General features: G+C 39.5%; 1 protein-coding gene across 2 annotated transcripts in view; it reads left to right on the top strand.

Moving 5' to 3' along the window:
* The window catches only part of PCSK5 (proprotein convertase subtilisin/kexin type 5), a 295761-nt gene that overhangs the window by 247497 nt on the left and 26718 nt on the right, over positions 1-21546 (top strand). For both annotated transcript variants that reach the window (XM_065407021.1, XM_065407022.1), the window contains exons 23-26: positions 2779-2982; positions 3339-3407; positions 18122-18164; positions 20251-20393. In XM_065407021.1, the coding sequence (XP_065263093.1) occupies positions 2779-2982; positions 3339-3407; positions 18122-18164; positions 20251-20393 (459 nt within the window). The remainder of the gene's footprint in view (positions 1-2778; positions 2983-3338; positions 3408-18121; positions 18165-20250; positions 20394-21546) is intronic.

Genomic DNA, 21546 nt, shown 5'->3' on the forward strand with positions numbered 1-21546 from the left:
TAGCCACAATAGCTTCATCTTCCATCTGCTTCTAACTGCTCCCCTGCTTGGAAGAAATATATTAGATTATATTAAAAGGTGAGCCATGTGTCAGTCATGAAGCTCAGATCCAGATTCTGACCCAAGTCTGAACTTTGCCACAGCTGGTGCGAGCTATTTCTAATTCAGTGTTCTAGCTTAGGCACATTACAGAGGTAGATTCAAGCCTGACTCCAAAGTCCAAACCTCAACCAACTTTGGTAGGAATCAGGGCCGGCTCCAGGCACCAGCTTAATAAGCAGGTGCTTGGGGCAGCCAAGGGAGAGGGGCGGCACCTGCGGCAATTCAGGGGCGGCAGGTCCCTCACTCCCTCTAGGAGCGAAGGACCTGCCGCTGAACTGCCGCCGCCGATCGTGGCTTTTTTTTTTTTTTTTTTGCTTGGGGCAGCAGGAATGCTGGAGCCGGCCCTGGTAGGAATACATGTATGTTTCAGCTCCGGTACTCCTGTTTAGCAGTGAAAAATGTATGTTTCAAATAGTTATTACAGTGAGAATGTGTAAGTCTCAGAAAATGCTGCTCTTTGGGAGCTAAGGACAGAACAGTAACAGTCATTGCAGAACAAGGTAGATAATAGGAGATATGGGATCACCAGGATCCTGTCTAAAGCAGATTTAGGTCAGATGCAGATGTATAGTGAACCCACTTCCATATTCCTAAAGAGAATGCTACCATCCACACAAAAGGAATCGAATCTAATCTCTTAACAGATTATATTTAAACAGACAATACAGGGAATTCCATGGTAGAAGGAATTCTTTTTTACTTTGAAATTACAGTAGAGCATGGTAGATTTCCCCAAAGTACTGTACATGAACATGTGATTTCTGGGGGTATAGTCTAAAAAGTTACTGAAAGTAAAGAGTATTCAGCTGCTGAAAAGACAGGAATGGATTATGTGTCTTTGTCACAATATTTTCTTGAATAATGTTTTCCTGACAATATGTTACTTAAATCACAATTTTATGTTGTCAGAGGTACTTAAACTCTATGGACCAATGGGCAAACAAGCAGCTACAAGATTTATACATACAATTCTATACATCTGTTGGTATTTCTAATTATCACTTATGACTAAATGAGCAAGCAAAACTTACACCATCATAAATTCAGCAAAAGCTTGATAGGAGTGCTGAATTAGCTAATACAGCCAGACTGTGCAAGTAATACAGGCCATTGCCCTACCAAGTGGTAGCAACACAGCACAAGGCTGCTGTAAAGACAAAGGTATCTGAATCACTTGCTTTGACAGGCTTAACATCTCTCAAGTGTAGATCATCTTCCAAAGAATCTCTCTTTTCATTAGGCATTATTTTCCATTAAGATCCCCAAATACTAATTGAATAACATTTTTTCTAAAATAATTGAGTTAAAGTTTGTTATTGATGGATTGACTCAGAGTATTGATAAGGGAATATGGAGCCTTTCACTTCTAGGAAGCCAGTTCAAATTCAGACCAGGTTGGTGGTGACCCAAAATCTTTCGCATCTGATTGACACTTTCATGGCAAATGTGAAATACATGAGTTGATGGTCTCAGTCCAGTTCTCAATACATAGATGTCTACATCACAAAAAACACTATTACAATATGTACTAATTGGTACCCACATTGGCAGTCTCATTCCAGAGGCTGAGACCAAATGGACAAAGAGGCTAAGTCACACTTTTACCCCTATAAGCAGTATCTTCTTGTCAGGATCACAACAGTGTGGGGGAAAACTTGCACCGCTGCTGCCCATTCTGCCCCTATTCTGGGCAGCAATATAGAACTTCCATCTCTATGGGCACCCAGAGAGGCAGACACCATGGTAACAGTCACAGTATCAGGACCTGAGTAGACTAGAATCCATTCTGCAACTTTCATGAATAACCAAAATTCACACACAAAAAGTAAAAATAAAAGAGTATGAATGGCTCTTTTTATACAGAGCAACTACCCATTAATAATATTTAGGTTCTGTCTGCAGCTTCAAAAATTGTCATGGGGAAAATATTGATGCAACATAATACAGTTAGCACAGTAATAATAGTATTGTAAGGTGACTTGTAAAGAGCTCCCTACACTGCAATGCAAGCGCCCTGAGTTATACCTGCTTTCACAAGTTACATTGTTTCAGGCGGGAGGTGGGGTAGACTGAGGGAAGAGGTTTCACTACTGAAATGACTCTGCGGAGTAGACATGGGAGGGCTTTCATCTAGTGGACCTGCCAGTTTTTACCTTGAAACACTAGAGATCACTGGTGCTTCAGTATAAAATAGACAAGCTTACACTTCTAAATTCAATCCAAAATCCAAACTTTCAAGATTCAGCATGATCAGGATGAAGATTCCAATGAAGACTCAAGCTTCCCCAAAGTTTAAGTGAAAGATATCCAAGTTCAGGGAGGGGCCTCTTCTGTCACACCCATATGTGTTGAGGAGAATTCAGGGTGAGAGTCCCAATCATGGAAGCGTCTCTGTCCATATTTGAGGATTGTGGGGTGTTTATAGTGTTTGTACACTTGAAATAACTGTTATGAATTTTTTAGTGCCATAATTTCCCAACACTGTGGAAAGTGTTGGGTACAGATCCTCAGCTGGTGTAAACGGGAGAAATAATTTCATTGATTTCAACTGAGCTACACTAATTGACCATCAGCTGAAGCTCTGGTGTTCAATGTTAACACTACTTTTTCTGCCTTAGCTAAATGATGTCTCTTTTACTGCTGATCTATTTCTCCCACTGTGTTTTTGTTGCACAGACAAGAGAGGGAAAAAACGTTTCCTGTACATGGGAGAGTGCAGAGAGAGTTGTCCACAAGGCTACTACCATTCAGAGAAGAACGGTGCCTGTCTGTCTTGCTTAGAGCAGTGTGAAATGTGCCTCGACTCCACCCAGTGCAACAGATGTTTCAAAGGATATTACCTAGCTGATAACAGGTGTCTGAAGCACGAGTGTAGAGAAGGTAAGCAGCCGCCAGTAGGAATAATATCCCTGGGCCAGATTCTCAGTTGAAAATCTGGCTCTGGTTTTCTGATACACAAAAAGACCAAATCCTAAGGTCCTTAATTCAAGTTCTGGTTCCCCTCTCACATGTATCCATGTAAATTGGGAGTCAGTCCCTTGAGGTGAATGGAGTTACACAAGTGTAAGTGGGAGAAGAATCACACTGAGTTAAAATGAGTGATTCCAAGTATGAGTAGTACCCTTAGGGTTTGGCCAGATTGATACATTTATTTTCAGTATCCCAGCTGAATGCTTTAAATATTGACCCTTCATTTTGCTAGAATTAACCCTAAACTTGGAATCTTCAATGCGCAGGTGAAGTGGAGGACCCTAATTCTGAAGACTGCGTGCCATGTGCAGATGGATGCCGGAGTTGTCAGCTGGGTATGTGTTGTTTTTATGTGCCGTTCCCCTGGTAGTTTCAATTGGGAATATATTATTCCTTTTCATCTCTGATCCTAAATCCTTGTGTGGGGTTAATGAGCACTGCTCATTCTGTCCCAGAACAAGCTGCATTTCAGATGGTGTGATTCTTGAACAAGAGCCATATTTTAGCCACAGCATGCACTATACATTGAGAATTATGTTTACCTAATTCATCTTCATGACACTCTTCTGAGATAGGTAACTATTAGTACCCCAACTAAGAGGTTTTGTGAAATTCCCAAAGCTACAGAAAGAGTTGATGTCAGAACCAGAATTAGACCTCAGACATTCTAGGCCTGAGCACAGACCACTAGACTATTTCTCTTCTTTGAAGAAACATCTGTAAAGTCAAACTCCATTACAGGGCAATTTACTTCTGCTGAGCTACAGTGTCTCAAAAATTGATTAATACTAGTAATTTTTCATGAGGATAAAGAAATGCGTCTCCTACTCACAATGTGGTTCTGTCAGAATGTTTGACATCCTCAAATAAATACCATCTACTCAGTCCAGAACAGTTAATTCTAATCTGCCTTATATTAATTCAAATGGAGACAGACAATTCACCACTATTTTTGGCCCTTGGGCATTTCTTTTGGAGACGTAAAGGTTGAAAAGATGTTGCAGTTAGTTTAATTTAGCTGGCTTTAATACATTTGTGTTAAGAAACCTGACTTCATCATGGCTATGCTGACAGGAGTACAACAGACGAATCTATAACCCGGGGACTGAAGGAGAACAGGGTGACCCAACAGGAAGACAAAATAGTGTCCAAGTGGGGATTAATTATACTGATGAGGAAGTTCACATCACAGAAAGGAACTTTTTGCTGTCAAGCGATTTCCAAAAAGTTAAAGGAAAGGAAAGTATATGGGGCCAAATTTTACTCTAATTAACTTGTTATAAATCTGGAGTAACTCTACTGCAATCAACAGAGTTACTTTGAATTTATAGTGGTATAAATGAGAGAGGAATTTGCCCTAGTGTCTTTCAACAGTCTGTATCCAAATGTGTTAAAATTAGAGATGGCCCTGAATCACAAACTCTAGATCCAGATGTCAACAAGTTTCCACAGTTCGGGGTTGTTCATATCTGGCACTTTGGTTTGGCCAAATCCCTAGTTAAAATTCTTGCTTTGTAACATTAGCTACAGCAGTAAATTGTATGGAGCCATCTAAAGCAAAGTGAATACTGAAAGAGGTATCTGCAAACATTCATTAAAAGAAAATTCATGAATGCACTCCCACCCACAGTATTCACAGTCACTTTGATTTACTGTTTTCAAGCTTGCATGCATGTGATCATGATATTTTTACTTTTTTGTGAAAAAATAAATACCCATACAAATATGTATTCATACAGATGTTTTCACCACAAGCCCTCCAGTTCTTAATTGTTCAGTCATTCAATAAATGAGCAAACATAATAGCATGTGACTTAGGTGACCAGTTAGTATAAATATTATCAAGTCCAACACCTTCTTTTATGACTGTGGATGTTCCTTTGGCAATGGAATGCAGTTCTCAAACTTCATTGCACCGTGACCCCCTTGTGCCAACAAAAATTACTACATACCCTCGGCGGAGATGGGCTGAAGTTTGAGCCCCGCCCTGGGCTGAAGCCCTTGGGCTTCGGCGTCAGCCCAGGGTGGCAGGGCTCGGGCTTCATCTTCAGCCCCAGGCCACAGTGAGACTAATGCTGGCCCTGGCGACCCCATTAAAATGGAGTCCCGACCCACTTTGGGGTCCCAACCCACAGTTTGAGAACCATTGTAAAAATGGAGGCAGGAGGGAAGGATTCAATATGACTGTGTGGACCTTTCGTAAGCTGCAGTAATACCCCACCCAAACTCTCTACTTGCTGTGAGGTTGGCTAGAAGAGGAGGTAGGGTGGAGAATCTGCTGCTATGCAAATCCTCCTGTTCATGGATAACTGGGAAACAGAAAAAGGGGCTAAAGTAGTTGGCAAATGGGACACCCTATTCTAATGTCATTCATCTCCTAAATATAAACTCACCATGAGGTTTGCTTCTCAATTCCCTTCTGACTCTTATCTTTGAAATTCTGATTTAAACAGGGTTTCCAAAAGCTCCAATCAAAGCTTGAGACAATTGGCAAGAGTCAGGCAAATTCAGGATCAATTTTTAGCACAGACCAAAGGTCAGAAGTGTTCAGGGTGCGGAAAGTTTGGCTGGAACTCCAGAAAATCTTTGTGATTTTTGGCTAAGACAGATGATAGAACAGTGGATACGGTTATTTTAAAATGCTGCCACTAGATTTTAAACTGAAGCACAAAAGCAGGCAGAAAGCAAGATCCTGAACAGATTTCAAAAGTTATCACGTGTCCCTACAGTAGAACATTATTGTTAAGTTCTAGATTTAATATGAACTGGACAGAGCTGCTGGGAGGGTTTTTTTTCTGTTATTAATTGGTTAGATTTTGACTGCATCATTAGCTTAGTTTGCAGCTAAGACAAATGAAGGAAGAGAGTTCTCATAGCTGATCAGAAATGGATAGACTAGATACCTCTGAGAGCAAACAGTTGGGCCATGCTGCTCTGCCCAGCCAAAAGTGGTTTCTGATGACAAAGGCTGTAAAAACATTCCAGCGCCACAAAAGACACAAAACAATGAAATGTTATGTCTGCTGGGAAAATACTGAATTTGATGCATTTGTATTCATCCAAAAATGCCAGATGTAACTTTTTCTTTCTGAAGCCTGATCCTGCAGTCTTTACTGGTCTCAGACACATCTCCCCTCTGACAACACTAAGGAATTTTGCCTCCGATCAGGGCATAATGGTAATTGGGGCACTCTCAATCAGCAGTGCACTAGGAGTTTCTGGGGGTAAACAAATCTTCTTTCTAGAAAACAGTGTAATAGCCCAACTAGAATTAAAGTTATGTCATTTTCTTCCCTAAAAAGATATGATTCTTAATATGTAAATAGATATAGATACATTTAGTTAGATATACAAAAAGATTCAGACTCTTCTGTGAAATGAGTAATGATATGCATCCTTTGTTTAGTGTTTTGAGATCTATGGATGAACAGCACTATCTAAGAACTAACTATTATTATCCTGCTGTCACCCTGAGTTGTGAGTGAACCACAGCTTTTATTGACTGCAAGATGACTTATAGGAACTGAATAAAATAAGAAAGCGAGATACATCACAAACACACTGCAATAAGCTTGTTGATTGATGGATTTGTTATCTTCAGCAAATCACAAGAGTTTAACTGATTTTTTTCTTTTTATAAACTGTGATTCTTTAGTAATGCATGTAACTTCAAATATACTTAGTAGGGTCAGATTAATTAAGATAATTGAACTGAGTGTGTTGCTAGTAGTCCGTGGGCAGAAGAATTCTTGCTTGCCACAACTTGGGTCTGCTGTATTTCTATCTATCCCTATTTAGCCTTATCTGTGACCAGACATAAGTTATAAACCTTCTGGTAGCTAATTATTTATGTCTTGACTGACCTATATCAGCAATCTCTTAGTCAAAGTTGATGACAACTGATCAACAGAGATAAATGTAATATTTCAGGATCAAACTTTACGCTCAGTTTCTGTTAGCTATTGTACTTCAGTATTTTAGTTTTAGGAACTGGTGAAGGTAACATGGCAGGAGAGGGTAGGAAAGATCTTCAGGAAAGCCAAGGAAGCGATGAATGGATTAGCCCAAAGAAGGTAGTAAGCAGATGGAATTTGGTGCCTCCTCAGACAGATGAAGATGGCAGATGCTTGCACAATGACCCGATCCCCGGTGTTGGGATAAGGGGAAGAAGCAGTCTAGTTTTAGGAATAGAGAAGTCACTTAACCTCTCTCTGCCTCAGTTTCCACATGTCAAAGGATGTATTGACACTTACTTCTCTCACAAAGGTATTCTGAAACGTTATTAATGATAATAAGCCATTTTGAGATGAAAAGTATTGATATTATTAAAACAAATACAGCAGTGATAAGGCAAAAAACATTGTTACAGACCAGTCAGACCATTTATAGGAAAATGCTCCAAAAATAGACATTACTAATAATGCATTTAGGGTGCACTGGTGTGAGTGAGAGCTACAAATGCTAGGTATCATGCAATGTATTATCAAATCCATATTTTTAAATAGCCATTTTTACTGAGACCTAGAAAGCAGACCCATAGTCTTAACCCTAATTCTTATCCTAGTGCACAACACTAGTAACTAACCAGGCTGGGTGCTAGAGAATTCTGCAGGTGCAGTGGAGAAGGGCTCTTTCACCAGGCCATGTCTTATGGCAACTACTGCAGCCTCACTGCTGTAGAAAGCCTACATTCACACTGAATCCCCATCTTCCCACCGAGGGGGGGGGGGGTTGGTCCTGTAACCAACACTGGAATAAGATGAGGGAATTAAAGACTCTCCTTTTTTTGGCCATCATCATCTCTGCTGATTCCTGGCTGGCAAACATGAACCCTCTTGTTCTCCGCTTCACTACACTGAATGGTGGCAGCCCACAGAACAATGGTTACTATTATGCCACCAAACACGTAAATAAATTTTAGGACTGGTGAAAATGTGTATTGTGGCATTTCCAATTTCTGCGATTCAATCTTTGTTACTGCAAGTGGGTCTTACATGAGAACAGTTGCTGCTGCATGATGGCAATGGCATAACAGACATGTTTGCTGATTTTAATACTAAGAATATTATCCAGCTAATAAGCCTGCCTCTGTGGATGCAAGCTGAGAAGGCCCTAAAACACAGAACCTGAGGCACCTAATTGTGTGTCTCAAGTTCCCTGGCCCTAGCAATGTGGATCTTACAATTCATCCTAAATCTCTCCTGAAGCCAGAAATGAAGGAAACAAGATGTCAGATGTAGCCAATAGCGTCAAATATGACATTGGAGAAATCCCCTGAGCATGCTCTGTGAGCTGCTGACAAGAATATGTGTGTTATTACATTAGAAATGCTGCTGTGTCACAGAGACAGACTTTAGAAGAGAGGAGAAGGTATTAAAAAATCTCTCTGCTTTGGCAAACAGGCACAGATAGCAAGCCACTCTTTCAGGCAGTGATTCAGGCTAGAGTTGGACTATTCATAACACATTTCCCCTGTAGCTATGGAGCCTGCAATTTTTGCCTTTCAAAAGATCAAGTGGAGGGTTGTTTGGGAGAGGGAAGGGGAGAAAGGCAGAAGGGTGAAGTGAAAGAGGCCACAAGACAGGGTGGGGGGAGCCTCAGTCTGCAAAGACTTCAAGCTCCTCCCCCCACATGAGCACAAGGTCCAACTGTGCAATCCTAGGTCTCATTTACCTCGGGGAGCTCGCCCTTTTAGCTTTAACCTGCACTGGACACCAGCCACTGAGAGCACCAGCAAGTAGCATCACACACTTCACGCGCCTAATACTCATCTCCTGCATGACCCTGTCCCTAAGATCAGAGAGTCAAATGTTGCTCCTTCCCTCAGCATCTGACAGATGCACTTTGTCCTCCCTAAAGAACTCAGGCCCATTTTATCAGCTATCACCATGCCCCACCCCTCAATTCCCAAAATTAACCTGGCTACCTCATGGTTACTTTTTTTTCATGTTCTGTCAATGTGGGCTGGCTCAATGCCCCCCTGCACCACACTCATCTTGTGAGCACCTCTGACCAAACCAATCAAGTGTGAGGCAATAATTGGATAAATCAGCTCTGCATCTCTGTGTGTCATAATCCTTAAATCTAATCCAGTGCAATTCCCCAAATCATTTTCACCAAGGTGAATAATAAGGACATCAGGTGACAATAGCTTAGACATCAATTAGTGCAACCGAGGCATGTGCTGGACCTAGCACCTGCCCTGTCTACCAAACTTTAGTCTTGAAGCTCAGTTGTGATCCACCTGCTGACCTGGCCACCCGCATGTGGGCCCAATGCACAATACAATGCCCACAGACCCAGACCTCAGCCTTCCTCCTGATGTCTCTTGCAATTGTAAACAACAAGGTTAATGCAAATCCTGGCACACCTAGAGATGAACAAATCCAGAAATGCACACTAGCCTGCAACAAGAAATTAAGCCTGAGAGGCACCCCAAAATCATGGAGGAAATCAATCCCAGTGCACCAGGTATATTGCATATCCCATTGCTCGAAGGTCAGTGATGGACCATATGCACTGAAGTCCTTCTCGATCTCTGAATTCTGTAACTTTGAGCAAACTAGCCATTAAACCAGAAAGTCAGTGGAGCAATAGACGTTGGGAGGGGTTTTTTTGTTTGTTTGTAATAATCCTAAAACTGTCATGAACCAAGGCTTCACAACTGTTCCTTGTGTTCCTTTCGTTATTCTTGTAACTTGATCACATTTGATTTTTTGATGAGAGGGCATGTACCATCCACTCCCAGACTCAGAGCTTGCTTCAGTGTCTCAATTTCTCCAGGTTCTTTAAAAACAATGAATTTTAAACTTTCTTCAGAGAGCTACCATAGCTCTTTAGAAAGTGACAGTGCTACATCTCCTTTAAGGTCAACAGAGTTACTCTGGTGGAACTGCAGAATCTGGCTCATTTTATTTCACTGTTTATAGAGTCTCTGAAATTGGTTTAAGTAAAGATGCCTGCAGAGCTGGAAAATATTGATGCTTTGTAGTTTTAGTTATATGCTATGTATGAAAATATAGCACATAGGATACATACTTTTTTTTCAACCAGCCAGTGCACTCCATGGGAGAATGGCCAGTGAATCCACATATTCCCCAATCCAGCAGCCCCTCTGCTAAGTTACTTCCCTTCACTTCCATAAACCTCTTCCACAGCTATCGTATGAAGGATAAGCAGCAGTACTTACTAATTGGAGTGATCATCAAGACAAAAAAAAAAAAGAGTCAGATGAGCAACTACATTGTTCTCGTTCAAGCATTCTTTATAAGAATAAATACTGGAACACTCTGAGTGGCAGTACTCCTGGAAGAACGAACTCAGGAATAAGCATTTTGGGCCAAATATGCCTCGCTTACACCAGTATAAATCTGAGGAGCTGTCAAAGGTCATCCAAATCAATCTTGACTGCAAGGGAGCTAACAAACAGAGAAGGAAGACTGAATAACTTTCAAAATACTCTGCAAAGCCATTACACAGAATGAGATGGAGAAAAATGGAATATAATGGAGCTGGAGTGAGAGAAAATGTTTTTGGAGAAGATTTAAAGAACCCACGAGATGTCTAAAGGGTGGCACTGTGAACAAAGATTCAAGCATACAGGTACAAATTGGGACTCTGGCTGTTGCGTTCTTGATTAATGAATAGAAAGTGATCTAGTTCCCATAGCAACCTAAGAAGCACAAAGGAAAACTTCATTTCTTAAAGATATCTCTGATGATGAATAGGCATAGACTTTCAAAATACAGAGAACTTTACTACAAAGATCCTCTTTTATCTTAGAGTAAATCTTCCTCCAGAGGTTAATCTCACAGGATGGGTTTTAGCTTTGCAGATAATAGGTCTTGTTTGCACTGGCTTCTTAAGTGGGAATTGCAATCTGTCCAAAAATAATACCCAGTAAATTTGGAACAGTTTTTTTTTATTTTCAGCAGTGACATTTCAGTTTAGGCAGAACATGAGATTAAAGGACATTGTCTTTCCAACAGTATCTTCACATGAAGACTTTTCTTGGGTGCTTATAATAGTAAACATATCTAATAAGAATCAGTAAATGAAAGGCTCTTTTTTGTAGCATTTTCTTTCTTTGTGAAATAACATTACTGGGTCAATTCATGCTTGGGAAAAGCCCATTAAGTCAATGGATTTATTCAAGGGATGAATTTGACCTAGAACTTCAGCACTTTTAGACGCACAGCCTCTTTACTATTTCCAGGTTGGCATCTGCAGAGCTGAAATCATTTTTTACTATTCACAAAGTAGATCAGCCTTGGCTCCTGGGAGTATTGGGTTTTGGCAAAATCGGAGCCAAATTCTGCTTTCATTTCCATGGGTAAGATTCCATCAATTTCATTGAGTTACTCCAGATTCACAGTGTGACAGAGAGCAGAATTTTGCCTTCTGATTATTGGAGGTTTGAAGCCTGATCTTTAGGCTCTCGTTAAACCATTAAATCATAGAATTAGTCTGAGAGTGGAATGGCAGTCATTATGTTATGTGTTAGAAATCTGTATGTAAATATAAAATTTAACAATGAACCTCTCAGCAACTTCACCCCAAGTATTAATCACAAGCACCTACTTTTTAAACAGTTACAAACAGGTGCAAGCTTTGGCTTTGTGCCTTTACATAAGGAAGAGCATTTATGGAACCTCTTACTGACGGAAGTAAATGCAAGTCTTCTGGGACTATCTGCATATTAAAGGGAAGTTAAATTGTTTATATATAAGCCTTGCCCTGGCTACACATTTTTGATAGCAGGGGACAGACTGATCCAGCTGCCATTCAAGTCAATGGCAAAACTCCGATGGACTTCTGGGGTGAAAGATTAGGACTGTAGTGTTGCCCTCTGATACCCTTACTCACACTAAGTAGTGCCTTACTCCACCACTAGTCCTATTGACTTCTGTGGAATCACTTGTGGAGTAATGTACTATTCAACATGAGTAAAGGTATCAGGCTTTAGCCCAGTGAGATATGTATTTCTGTACAATACAGTTTTTCTCAGACATGAATGATAGCCCTAACGTCTCAATACATATGAAACTTGCTTTAAAAATAATGAACCTATCATACTGCTCGGATTCATCTCATTATGTTTCTGAAATACCAAAAACACACTATAGTTTATACTCTCACCCAAGTGAGACATTTTCCTTTTTATTCTATTTTTATGACTGATAACCTCCAGACAAACCCCAAACCCTTCATTCTGAATGATCTGATTTTCAGCTGGTTTATTTCAATGACCCCTGGCTAACTACCGCTACCACAGTTGTATTGATGGCATATACTCTCTGCTTAACCTCTCACTTAGGGGCCTGCTCCTGCTCCCATTGATGGATTCTTGCCATTAACTTCAACAGAAGTAAGATTAAGCCATTAATTTCTCTCTGTAAACCAGAGATCAGAAAGTTCTTATGTGTGAGATTCATCCCCTGACTGCTAGCAGAAGCACTTGACTGCAGACGACTAGATACACAGCTATCCCACTGCAGTTTTGGTGTATAACAGTTATATGCGGTTTTGGTTTATGAAACTGTGAAACTACTAACCGTGATATGTAAGCCAACCCTTAGATCAGTCTTTGTACTAGATAACTGGAGGATAGCTAATGTAACACCAAAAAAGGCTCCACAGGCAATCCTGGCAATTGCAGGCCGGTAAGCCTAACTTCAGTACTAGGCAAATTGAATGAAACTATAGTAAAGAACCAAATTATCAGACACATTGATGAACACAGTTTGTTGGGGAAGAGTCAACCTGGCTTTTCTAAAAGGAAATCATTCCTCACCAATCTATTAGAATTCTTTGAGGGGGTCAACACACGTGGACAAGGGTGATATGGTGATATAGCATACCTGGACTTTCAAAAAAGCCTTTGACAATGTACCTCACCAAAGGCTCTGAGGCAAAGTAAGCTGTCCTGGGATAAGAGGGAAGGTCCTCTCATGGATCAGTAACTGGTTAAATGATAGGAAACAAAGGGTAGAAATAAATGGTCAGTTTTCACAGTGGAGACAGGTAAATAGTGGTGTGTCCCCCAGGGATCTGTACTGGAACCAGTGCTGTTCAACATATTCATAAGTGATCTGGAAAAAGGAGTAAGCAATGAGATGGCAAAGTTTGCAGATGATACAAAATATTCAAGGCAGTTAAGTCCAAAGCTGACTGTGAAGAGTTACAAAGAGATCTTACAAAACTGGGTGACTGGGCAACAAAATGGCAGATGAAATTCAATGTTGATAAATGCAAAGTAATGTATATTGAAAAACATAATCCCAACTATACATACAAATTGATGGGATCTAAGTTAGCTGTTACCACTCAAGAAAGATCTTGGAGTCATCGTGGATAGTTCCCTTTAAACATTTGCTCAATGTGCAGCGGCAGTCAAAAAAGCTAACAGAATGTTAGGAACTATTAAGAAAGGGATAGACAGTAAAACAGAAAATATCATAATACCCCTATATAAATCCAGGCTACACCCACACCTTGAAAACTGCATGCAGTTATGGTCATCCCATCTCAGAAAGATGTATTAGAATTGGGAAAAGTACAGAGAAGGTCAACAAAAATTATTAGGGGTGTGGAACAGCTTCCATATGAGGAGAGATTAAAAAGACTGGGACTATTCAGCCTGGAAAAGAGATGATTAAGGGGGGAGATGATAGAGGTCTGTAAAATCATGAATGGTGTGGAGAAAGTGAATAGGGAAGTGTTATTTATCCCTTCACATAGCACAAGAGCCTGGGGTCATCCAATGATTTTAGTAGGGAGCAGTTTTAAAATAAACAGAAGGAAGTACGTCTTCACACAACAACGCACAGTCAACCTATGGAACTCATTATGGGGGACATGTGACAGCCAAAAGTATAACTGGTTTCAAAAGATAATTAGATAATTTCATGACGCTAGGTCCATCAATGACTATTAGCCAAGATGGTCAGGGACACAGACCCAAAACCTCTGACTGCCAGAAGCTGGGATTGGATGACAGGGGATGGATCACTCGACAATTACCCTGTTCTATTCATTCCCTCTGAAACATCTGGCACCAACCACTGTAGGAAAACAAGATCCTGGGCTAGATGGACCAATGGTCTGACCTAGTAGGGCCATTATTATCTTCATGTATAACCTATCACTTCAGGGGTTGGCACATTTTGGACCAGATTCTTATTTTGCAAGTTAGTATAAATCAAATCCATTAAGTCAACTGACCTATTCCACTTGATAGTACTTCCTCCTACTCAACCTCTTCTCATTTCAAATGCCTCCTAAAAATCCAGATCTTCCCTGTTGTTGAAAAACATGAATTTATTATCACTCACTCCTGAGACCCACTGCCCTCTCAAGCTATGGAACCATTACATGGAACACATTGAGTAACCACATAATCTTTGTCTTCTTATACCCCATCTCCTCTCTTGTTCATTACAGCCTTTCCTTACATCATGAGTCAAATTAGACTGTATAATCTTTGGGGAAAAGACTGTCTTTTTCTTTTTCTTTTGTAAATAAAGCCACAGTAATCAAATTAAAGTTATTCCTGTGTTACAGCATCGTAATTGAGAGCAGAATCTGGCCTTCTCTCTTGCTGTTATACAATGATGTACTTTCTCACCTGGCTGGCTCTCAGATGTCCTGGCCACCCAAAGAAAGGTGTAATGGTGTCAAGAAAAAAAAGGAAGAGAAAGGTGAAAAAAGAAAACTGGGACAAAAATGAAAGGGGAAAAAAAAAAACCGTTCACACAAACAGAGAAGACCCAAGCAACAAAGGTTGGGTCTGATATTTCCCAAAGTTTGGGGACTGCCTCGGTGCTGGGGTTTTGGTTTGGGCCCATCTCTAGTCAACATTCCCATTATGATAGCAGTATATGTTTCAGTTGCTTTAACTGAGAGCCAATAAAGTAAAAGTAAAAAAAGTTCTAGAGTGGTAAAATATAATTATACTCATCAGTGACACTTTAAAACTTAAAGTACTTTTTAATATTATTTCATGTTATTGTTCAGAGAAACGTAAAAGGCAATACAATTAGCAATAACTTGAAATTAAGCAATTACAAAATCTTGATCCTTAAAGGAAGATCGTAGTGTAATATCAAATCATTTCTAGCCATTGCCTTTAATTAAACTTAAAAAGGCGAGCAAGGGCTTGATAATGCCAGGCGCTGAATACCTCCATCTCCCTCTGACTGCAAGAAGAGCTGGGTGTGCTTAGCACATTGCAGGCTCAAGGCTAAGTCAATTAATTTTTCCTCCAAGCAATTTAATGAAAAGGTGACAGTTAATAAACAAACGGAAAGCTAAAACAAAGAGTGCATAAAATTATACTCACAGTGTATAAAGTTAAGTGTGTGCTTGAGTCATTTCAGGATCTGGTTCTAATTTGATGGAACTACTTGTGTGAGTAAATTATACTCAATGGGGGAAATTCAGTACAGAGGGCCAGTAATGTAAGTAATGTTTCCAGAATCAGACCCTGGCTAAATACTGTGAACAGACATAATGAAACATCACCAGGATTTCCAAAACACCTTTGGAATTCATTTTTAATATTCATGAACTTATATAGTAAATATCTATTTAAGCCTCTATGGTAATATTACAAATCCCTTTCAGTTTTACTTTATCTATTCAAAAATAAATACTCCTCCAGCATAACGCCATTATGCTCGTAACATGAATGTCAATACTTCCCTTCGGGAATAGAAAAGGCACCAAACAATTTCCCAAACTAGAGAACTCCAACTGAAATTAGAGTCTTTGACTTTTGACCAACAGTCTTTGAATGTAATCTTTGAATGTACCTTTAATCTTTGAATGTACCTTTCTTATATCAAAACATGAATTATTTTTACACCACATATTATCTCCACTCCAGGTTTATTGTTCTGGAGAAAGTGTGTGTGTTTGGGGGGGGGGGGGGGGTCCGTTTGTTACAAAGTGGAAGAGAAACCAAATGACTTTCTCCATGAACTCTAGATGATGTATATTAGCTAACAACTCTGTAACAAAATCACAAAGTCAATGGGAGTTGTGCACACATAACTGAGGGCACAATTTGGCCATAGATTTTTAATAAGTTAAATCCTGCTCCCACTGTAATCAATGGGTGCTTTGCATTTGGCTTCAAAAGAAGCGGGGGGAGGACCAGTAGAGTTGGAAATAACACTGATAATACCAGGATAATATGCAGATCAGTCATTAGTAGTCACATGCCAAAAAGGATTCCTGACACCAGAGACCTCTACTGGTTTACTTACCCAGCCCTTTTATAGCTACCCACATGGATGATTGAGCTCTTACTGAATATGATGTGAACACATGGACATCCATCCCAGCATCCTTTCATGTTTGTTTTAGCCAGGAATTGAGCTTGGTATTAGTCTGGCAAGTTTTCAGGGAGCCACGTTTGAGAAGAATTTAATTCAATAAGTTCTTCCAGAATAGAGTCTCTCTCAAAGATGGTTTCAAACAACTTGGAAAATATAAAGCAGGATCTGTATTGAATGGCAAATTCAATATTATAGGATTATGTGTGAGCCATGTTTTATTTTTGCCTGCCATCAGACAAAATTATAATCTTTGCATTTCTTCCTCCGAGGTCCATTGGATATTAACAATTTTAACTCAGAAGCTTTAGCTGACCAAGTATAGGACAGTAAAGTATCCATTTTAATTGACATAATTTTCAGAGAACAAATAATGTTGTAGCAAGTTCTGACAAATGATTTAATGGAGTGACCAAATCAATAGACAACTGTACTCACGTCACACTGGTTTAACAAAGGCTGCAAATCTGAATATTTGATTGGACTCTCCAATGGTTTTAACTAGAAAAAAGTGAAAGAACTGAGATGAGTATGACTTTACCCTTGACAGTATAACCCTATAATTTCCTCTGAATGACAAAAAAATTAACAATTAAATGATTAGTGTGTTTTCAGAGAGGTCGTTATCACTAGCTACAGTTCCAGACGTGCATTCCCTGTAATAATTTTCTTTTTTACAGTTTGATAGATAATAGCTCAAGAGCCTGCTGTAGAAGCCCTCTGACAGCTTGTGGTTCCCGGCTATATAGTTGCACAAGGAGGGGAGACATAAGTGTTACATATGTATCTACTGACAGATGTGAACAGAAACCAAGTTCTCAAAACCTTCCATAGCAATAATGATCAATATTGCCCCTTTCTATATCCATTTTTTTGTCATGTATACAATTATTGGGCCTATTCCTGTGAGTTGCTGAGTAACTTTCCCTCCCACTGGAGTAAACAAGCATTGAGGGTGCTCAGCAAATTATGGTATCAGAGAGAAATGGCAAAAATACATAACTCTGTTTGCCAGTCATTTCAAAGGGGAGACAAAACATTCGTAAGTTTTGCTTTGACCTCCTTGAATTGTGATACATTCTTCTTCCGGCTTTAGCAATTTGAAAAGCTGTCAGCAGAACTTACTCTGGAGGGCTCCATATAGGAGTCAAACCCAATCGCCTCCCAAATGAAACAGTCTAAAGTTAGTTTTTCCCAAAGATGGGTATAGTCTCTTGACAAGGTATTTACTATCAGCACATCCACCTTCACAGGGATGTAAGCAGCTGGAAACTAGCACTGTACAAAGATTGCTTTTAAAAATGTCATACTGAGAATTTCCCTGTATAGTAACTAGAATTAGGCTGAAACCACATTTTGAACAGCGACTAGTGATTATGAGTCTCTGAATTTTTTGGTGCTCAATTTAAGACCCCTTGAAGGGTCCTGATTTTCAGAAGATGGGTGCTCAGCACTTTATGAAAAGCTGGCCCCTTTAAGGTGTCTTAAGTTGGGCGCCCAGAATCACTAGTCACTTCAAAATTTAGGCCAGAATCTGGTTTTGGGAAGAAATTACTTCAAAACTGAAGGAGATTCAGATCTGAGATTCCAGTTCAGGCCCATCTCTAATAACTGCAATGTCAGAAAATAGTTTATTTTTAAATTTTGCCATGTATAGCATTTTGTTTTTCAAACTGGAGTACCATTTATATAATTTTGTTTTTTAATTCCAGATGACCCGAGAATATGCAGAGCATGCATTCACAATTACTATATGTAAGTTCAACTCTTTTAGCGTCACTACGTTTTCTGAACCAAAAACAATGGCTCCAGATGATGCCATATCAGTTAGCTTCAGTGTTGCTGCTTGAACAAAGAGGGGTTGTGGAGGAACTTTAAAAAGGGGGTGGGGAGATTGGTGTGGGGGAGACCCCCTCAAACACTAAAGCAAAGCATTATTCACTTGAGGATACTTAACACTTTGGTCTTAACTATCACTGACCATAATAAGCGTTGAGAAAATTTATCACCAAACAGAATCGGGTTGTTTTCATCTTTTCCTGCTCCTACCTAAGTCAATGGCAAAATCCCCAAAGGGAGCAGGTTCATGCCTGATATCTGATATTCAGTGGTGACAATAAACAGATCCAGCACTCTAACACTGTCAAGCTATTGAGATGAGCAGCCAATGGCATAACAAACAATAGCCTACATGTTTACCTGCTTGTGGGAAAGCCTTACTGTATTGAAAATGGCAAGTATCCAGCCTCACATCAGTGTTCAGGAAGCTTTTGTCTTTCGGTACCTGATCCTGGAAATTTACCTGTTGGCAAATTCCAAGATTAATCCCCATATATGCTACAGTTGATATCCACTATCTACAGGCCCCGGTAGTAAGTATTTGCAGTTGTAATTAATTTAATGATTGCAGTTAGAAAATACATATTACAATCTTCAACATTCATGCTGTAGATTAAGTAACATCCAAGATTAAAAACTGGCTGATAGGTCTCAAAATGTAATTGTAAACAAGGAATCATCATTGAGTGTATGTTTCTAGAGGGACTTCAGAAAAGATCAGTTCTTGGACCCACATTACTTAATATTTTTATCAATAACCTGGAAGAAAACAAAATCATCACTGATAAAGTTTGAAAGTGACACAAAGATTGGGATAAATGATGAAGAGGACAGGTCATTGATACATAATGATCTGGATCACTTATTAAACTGGGCGCAATCAAACAATGGGTGTTTCAATGTGGCCAATTGTAAGGTCGTATATCTAGGAACAAAGTATGTACGCCATACCTACAGAAAGGGGGACTCTATCCGGGGAAGGAGTGACTCTGAAAAAGACTTGGGGGACCATGGTGGATAATGAGCTGAACGTTAGCTCCCAGTGCAACATTGAGATTAAAAGGGCTAATGTGATCCTTACACATATAAATTGAGGAACATTTGAGTAGGATTAAGGAGGTTATATTACCTGTGTTTGGCACTGCTGAAATACTGTGTCCAGTTCTGGTGACTGAAATTCAAGAAGGAGATTGAAAAATTGGAGAGGGTTAAGAGAAGACCCACAAGAATGATTAAATATTAAAATACATGCCTTATAGTGATAGACTCAAGGAGCTCAATTGATTTATTCTACCAAAGAGAAGGTTAAGAATTTATTTGACCTCTGACTATAAGTACCTACATAAGAAACAGAAATTTGATAACAGAAGGCTCTTCAATCTAGCAAAGGTATAACAAGATCCAATGGCTGAAAGTTGAAGCTAGACATCCTCAGATTAGAAATAAGGCACAACTTTTTAATGGTAAGGTTAATTAACCATTGAAACAACTTACCAAGGGTACTGGATCGCTGGACATTTTAAAATCAAGATTGGACCTTTTTCTAAAAGACATGCTATAGTTCAACAGCAGCTATTGGACTTGAAACAGGAATTAATTCAAGAAAGTCCTATGGCCTCTATTATGCAGGAATTCAGATTAGATTATCACAACGGTCTCTTCTGGCTTTCAAATTTGTGAATCTATGTATACACTGTGTGTACAAATATGGTGTAACGCATGTTCAGATGGCCAGTTATTATCAAGCAACTGCAATAAATGTACAAATTAGGCACACAATTGTGTGCATTAATTTTTTTAAATCAAACTTTACAAGTATATTTGAGAACCATAATATTAACAAACCTGGCTTGTAGAGTAGTGTTGAACTAGGTAGCTATTTAGTTTGTGAGTAATTGTATTACATCTGCTTAGGAATTACGTATGTTCACCACACTTACAAAAATGAACTCCATGACCTCACACAGATTTATTAAACTTACTAAAAATGTTCTGTCACTAGGTATAAGCAGCATTGCTATAAGAACTGCCCTGAGAACACCTACGATGATGAGAGTACTCTCCAGTGTATAGAATGTGATGAAAACTGCAACAGCTGTGACCAGTACGAGTGCTACTGGTGTAAAAAAGGCTTTTATCTCTTAGGTAAGCAAAGTAACAGGTAATGTACATATGCAGTCTCAACAATTATTTGGGAGCCTTGCACTGAAAGCCAAAATTCGGACCTAATTCTCTGAGGTTCCTGAGCATCCTCTATAGATGTCATTGTGAATCAAGGGCACCTTGTAGAAGCAGGCCCTTTGTGTAAATACAAGGGATCTTTTGGTTCAAAAGTCCCAAAATGTTTGACTATGAATTCCAACTGGGATTTTTATTTTTAACAAGTGTTTGGCTTCAATCCCCTCTCTTTGAGCACGTACAGGAAAAGATTTATATTTGATAGAGCTATGTGAAACAAGGTGGTTTTAGTTCGACAGAGAGTCAAGCAAACCTTTTCTTTGCTTTTAATTTGTGTGGCTTTGCACATTCTAGTTTAACTTTGACTTTCAGGTCTGAACAAATAAACCTCAAATGTTCTGAGCAAAACCCAGTTAAAACCACTAAATTTCATATCAAACTCACACAAAACTAAGAATTCCTCATAAAACTATTAAGCAGCCAGGGCTAATTCAGACAATATTTCCAAACCTGAACTACAGGGAGTCCCAAACATATGGCAGAGCCACCCCTCCAGTTCTGGGTGCTATGGAGCACAGCTTCATGCTGATAGAAAGCTCTGTGGTGATAAAGGAGAGACCAAGGTTGCCTCGAGGTTACCATGACCATTGCTGGGGTACATTGTAAGTGCCTCTATTCTCCTGTTTAATTTGAAAGCCCTATCAACTTTTCTCCTGTCTCCTTCTGCAAACCTATATATTACCATTTGTATGTCCAATTCCAAACACAAGACCTGTTGCCCCCTACCTGATTGTGGGCACTGGAAGGAAGTCAAATTCATTTGGGCTTTGCAAGGAACCTCAGATTTGCTCAAACTAGCCCTGAATCTATTTTATCTATTTTAGTGTTTACACTGCCGAACATCACCATGGTATCAGAGCACCTTCGCTGTGGTAGCTGAAGATCTGAATCAACCCAGGTTCACCCAATTTTGGCCCCACATTTGCTGGAATCTTAAAATTAATCAAACCTTGGGTCTAGATTTGGATCTTAGATTTTTGTTGTCCCATTTTAGAGGTAGGGTTCAATCATGAAATTCAGATCTATATCTGAACTTTGACAAGATGGTGAGTGTTAGTAT

The sequence above is a fragment of the Emys orbicularis genome, chromosome 6, assembly GCF_028017835.1.
Source record: "Emys orbicularis isolate rEmyOrb1 chromosome 6, rEmyOrb1.hap1, whole genome shotgun sequence".
NCBI lineage: Eukaryota > Metazoa > Chordata > Testudines > Emydidae > Emys > Emys orbicularis.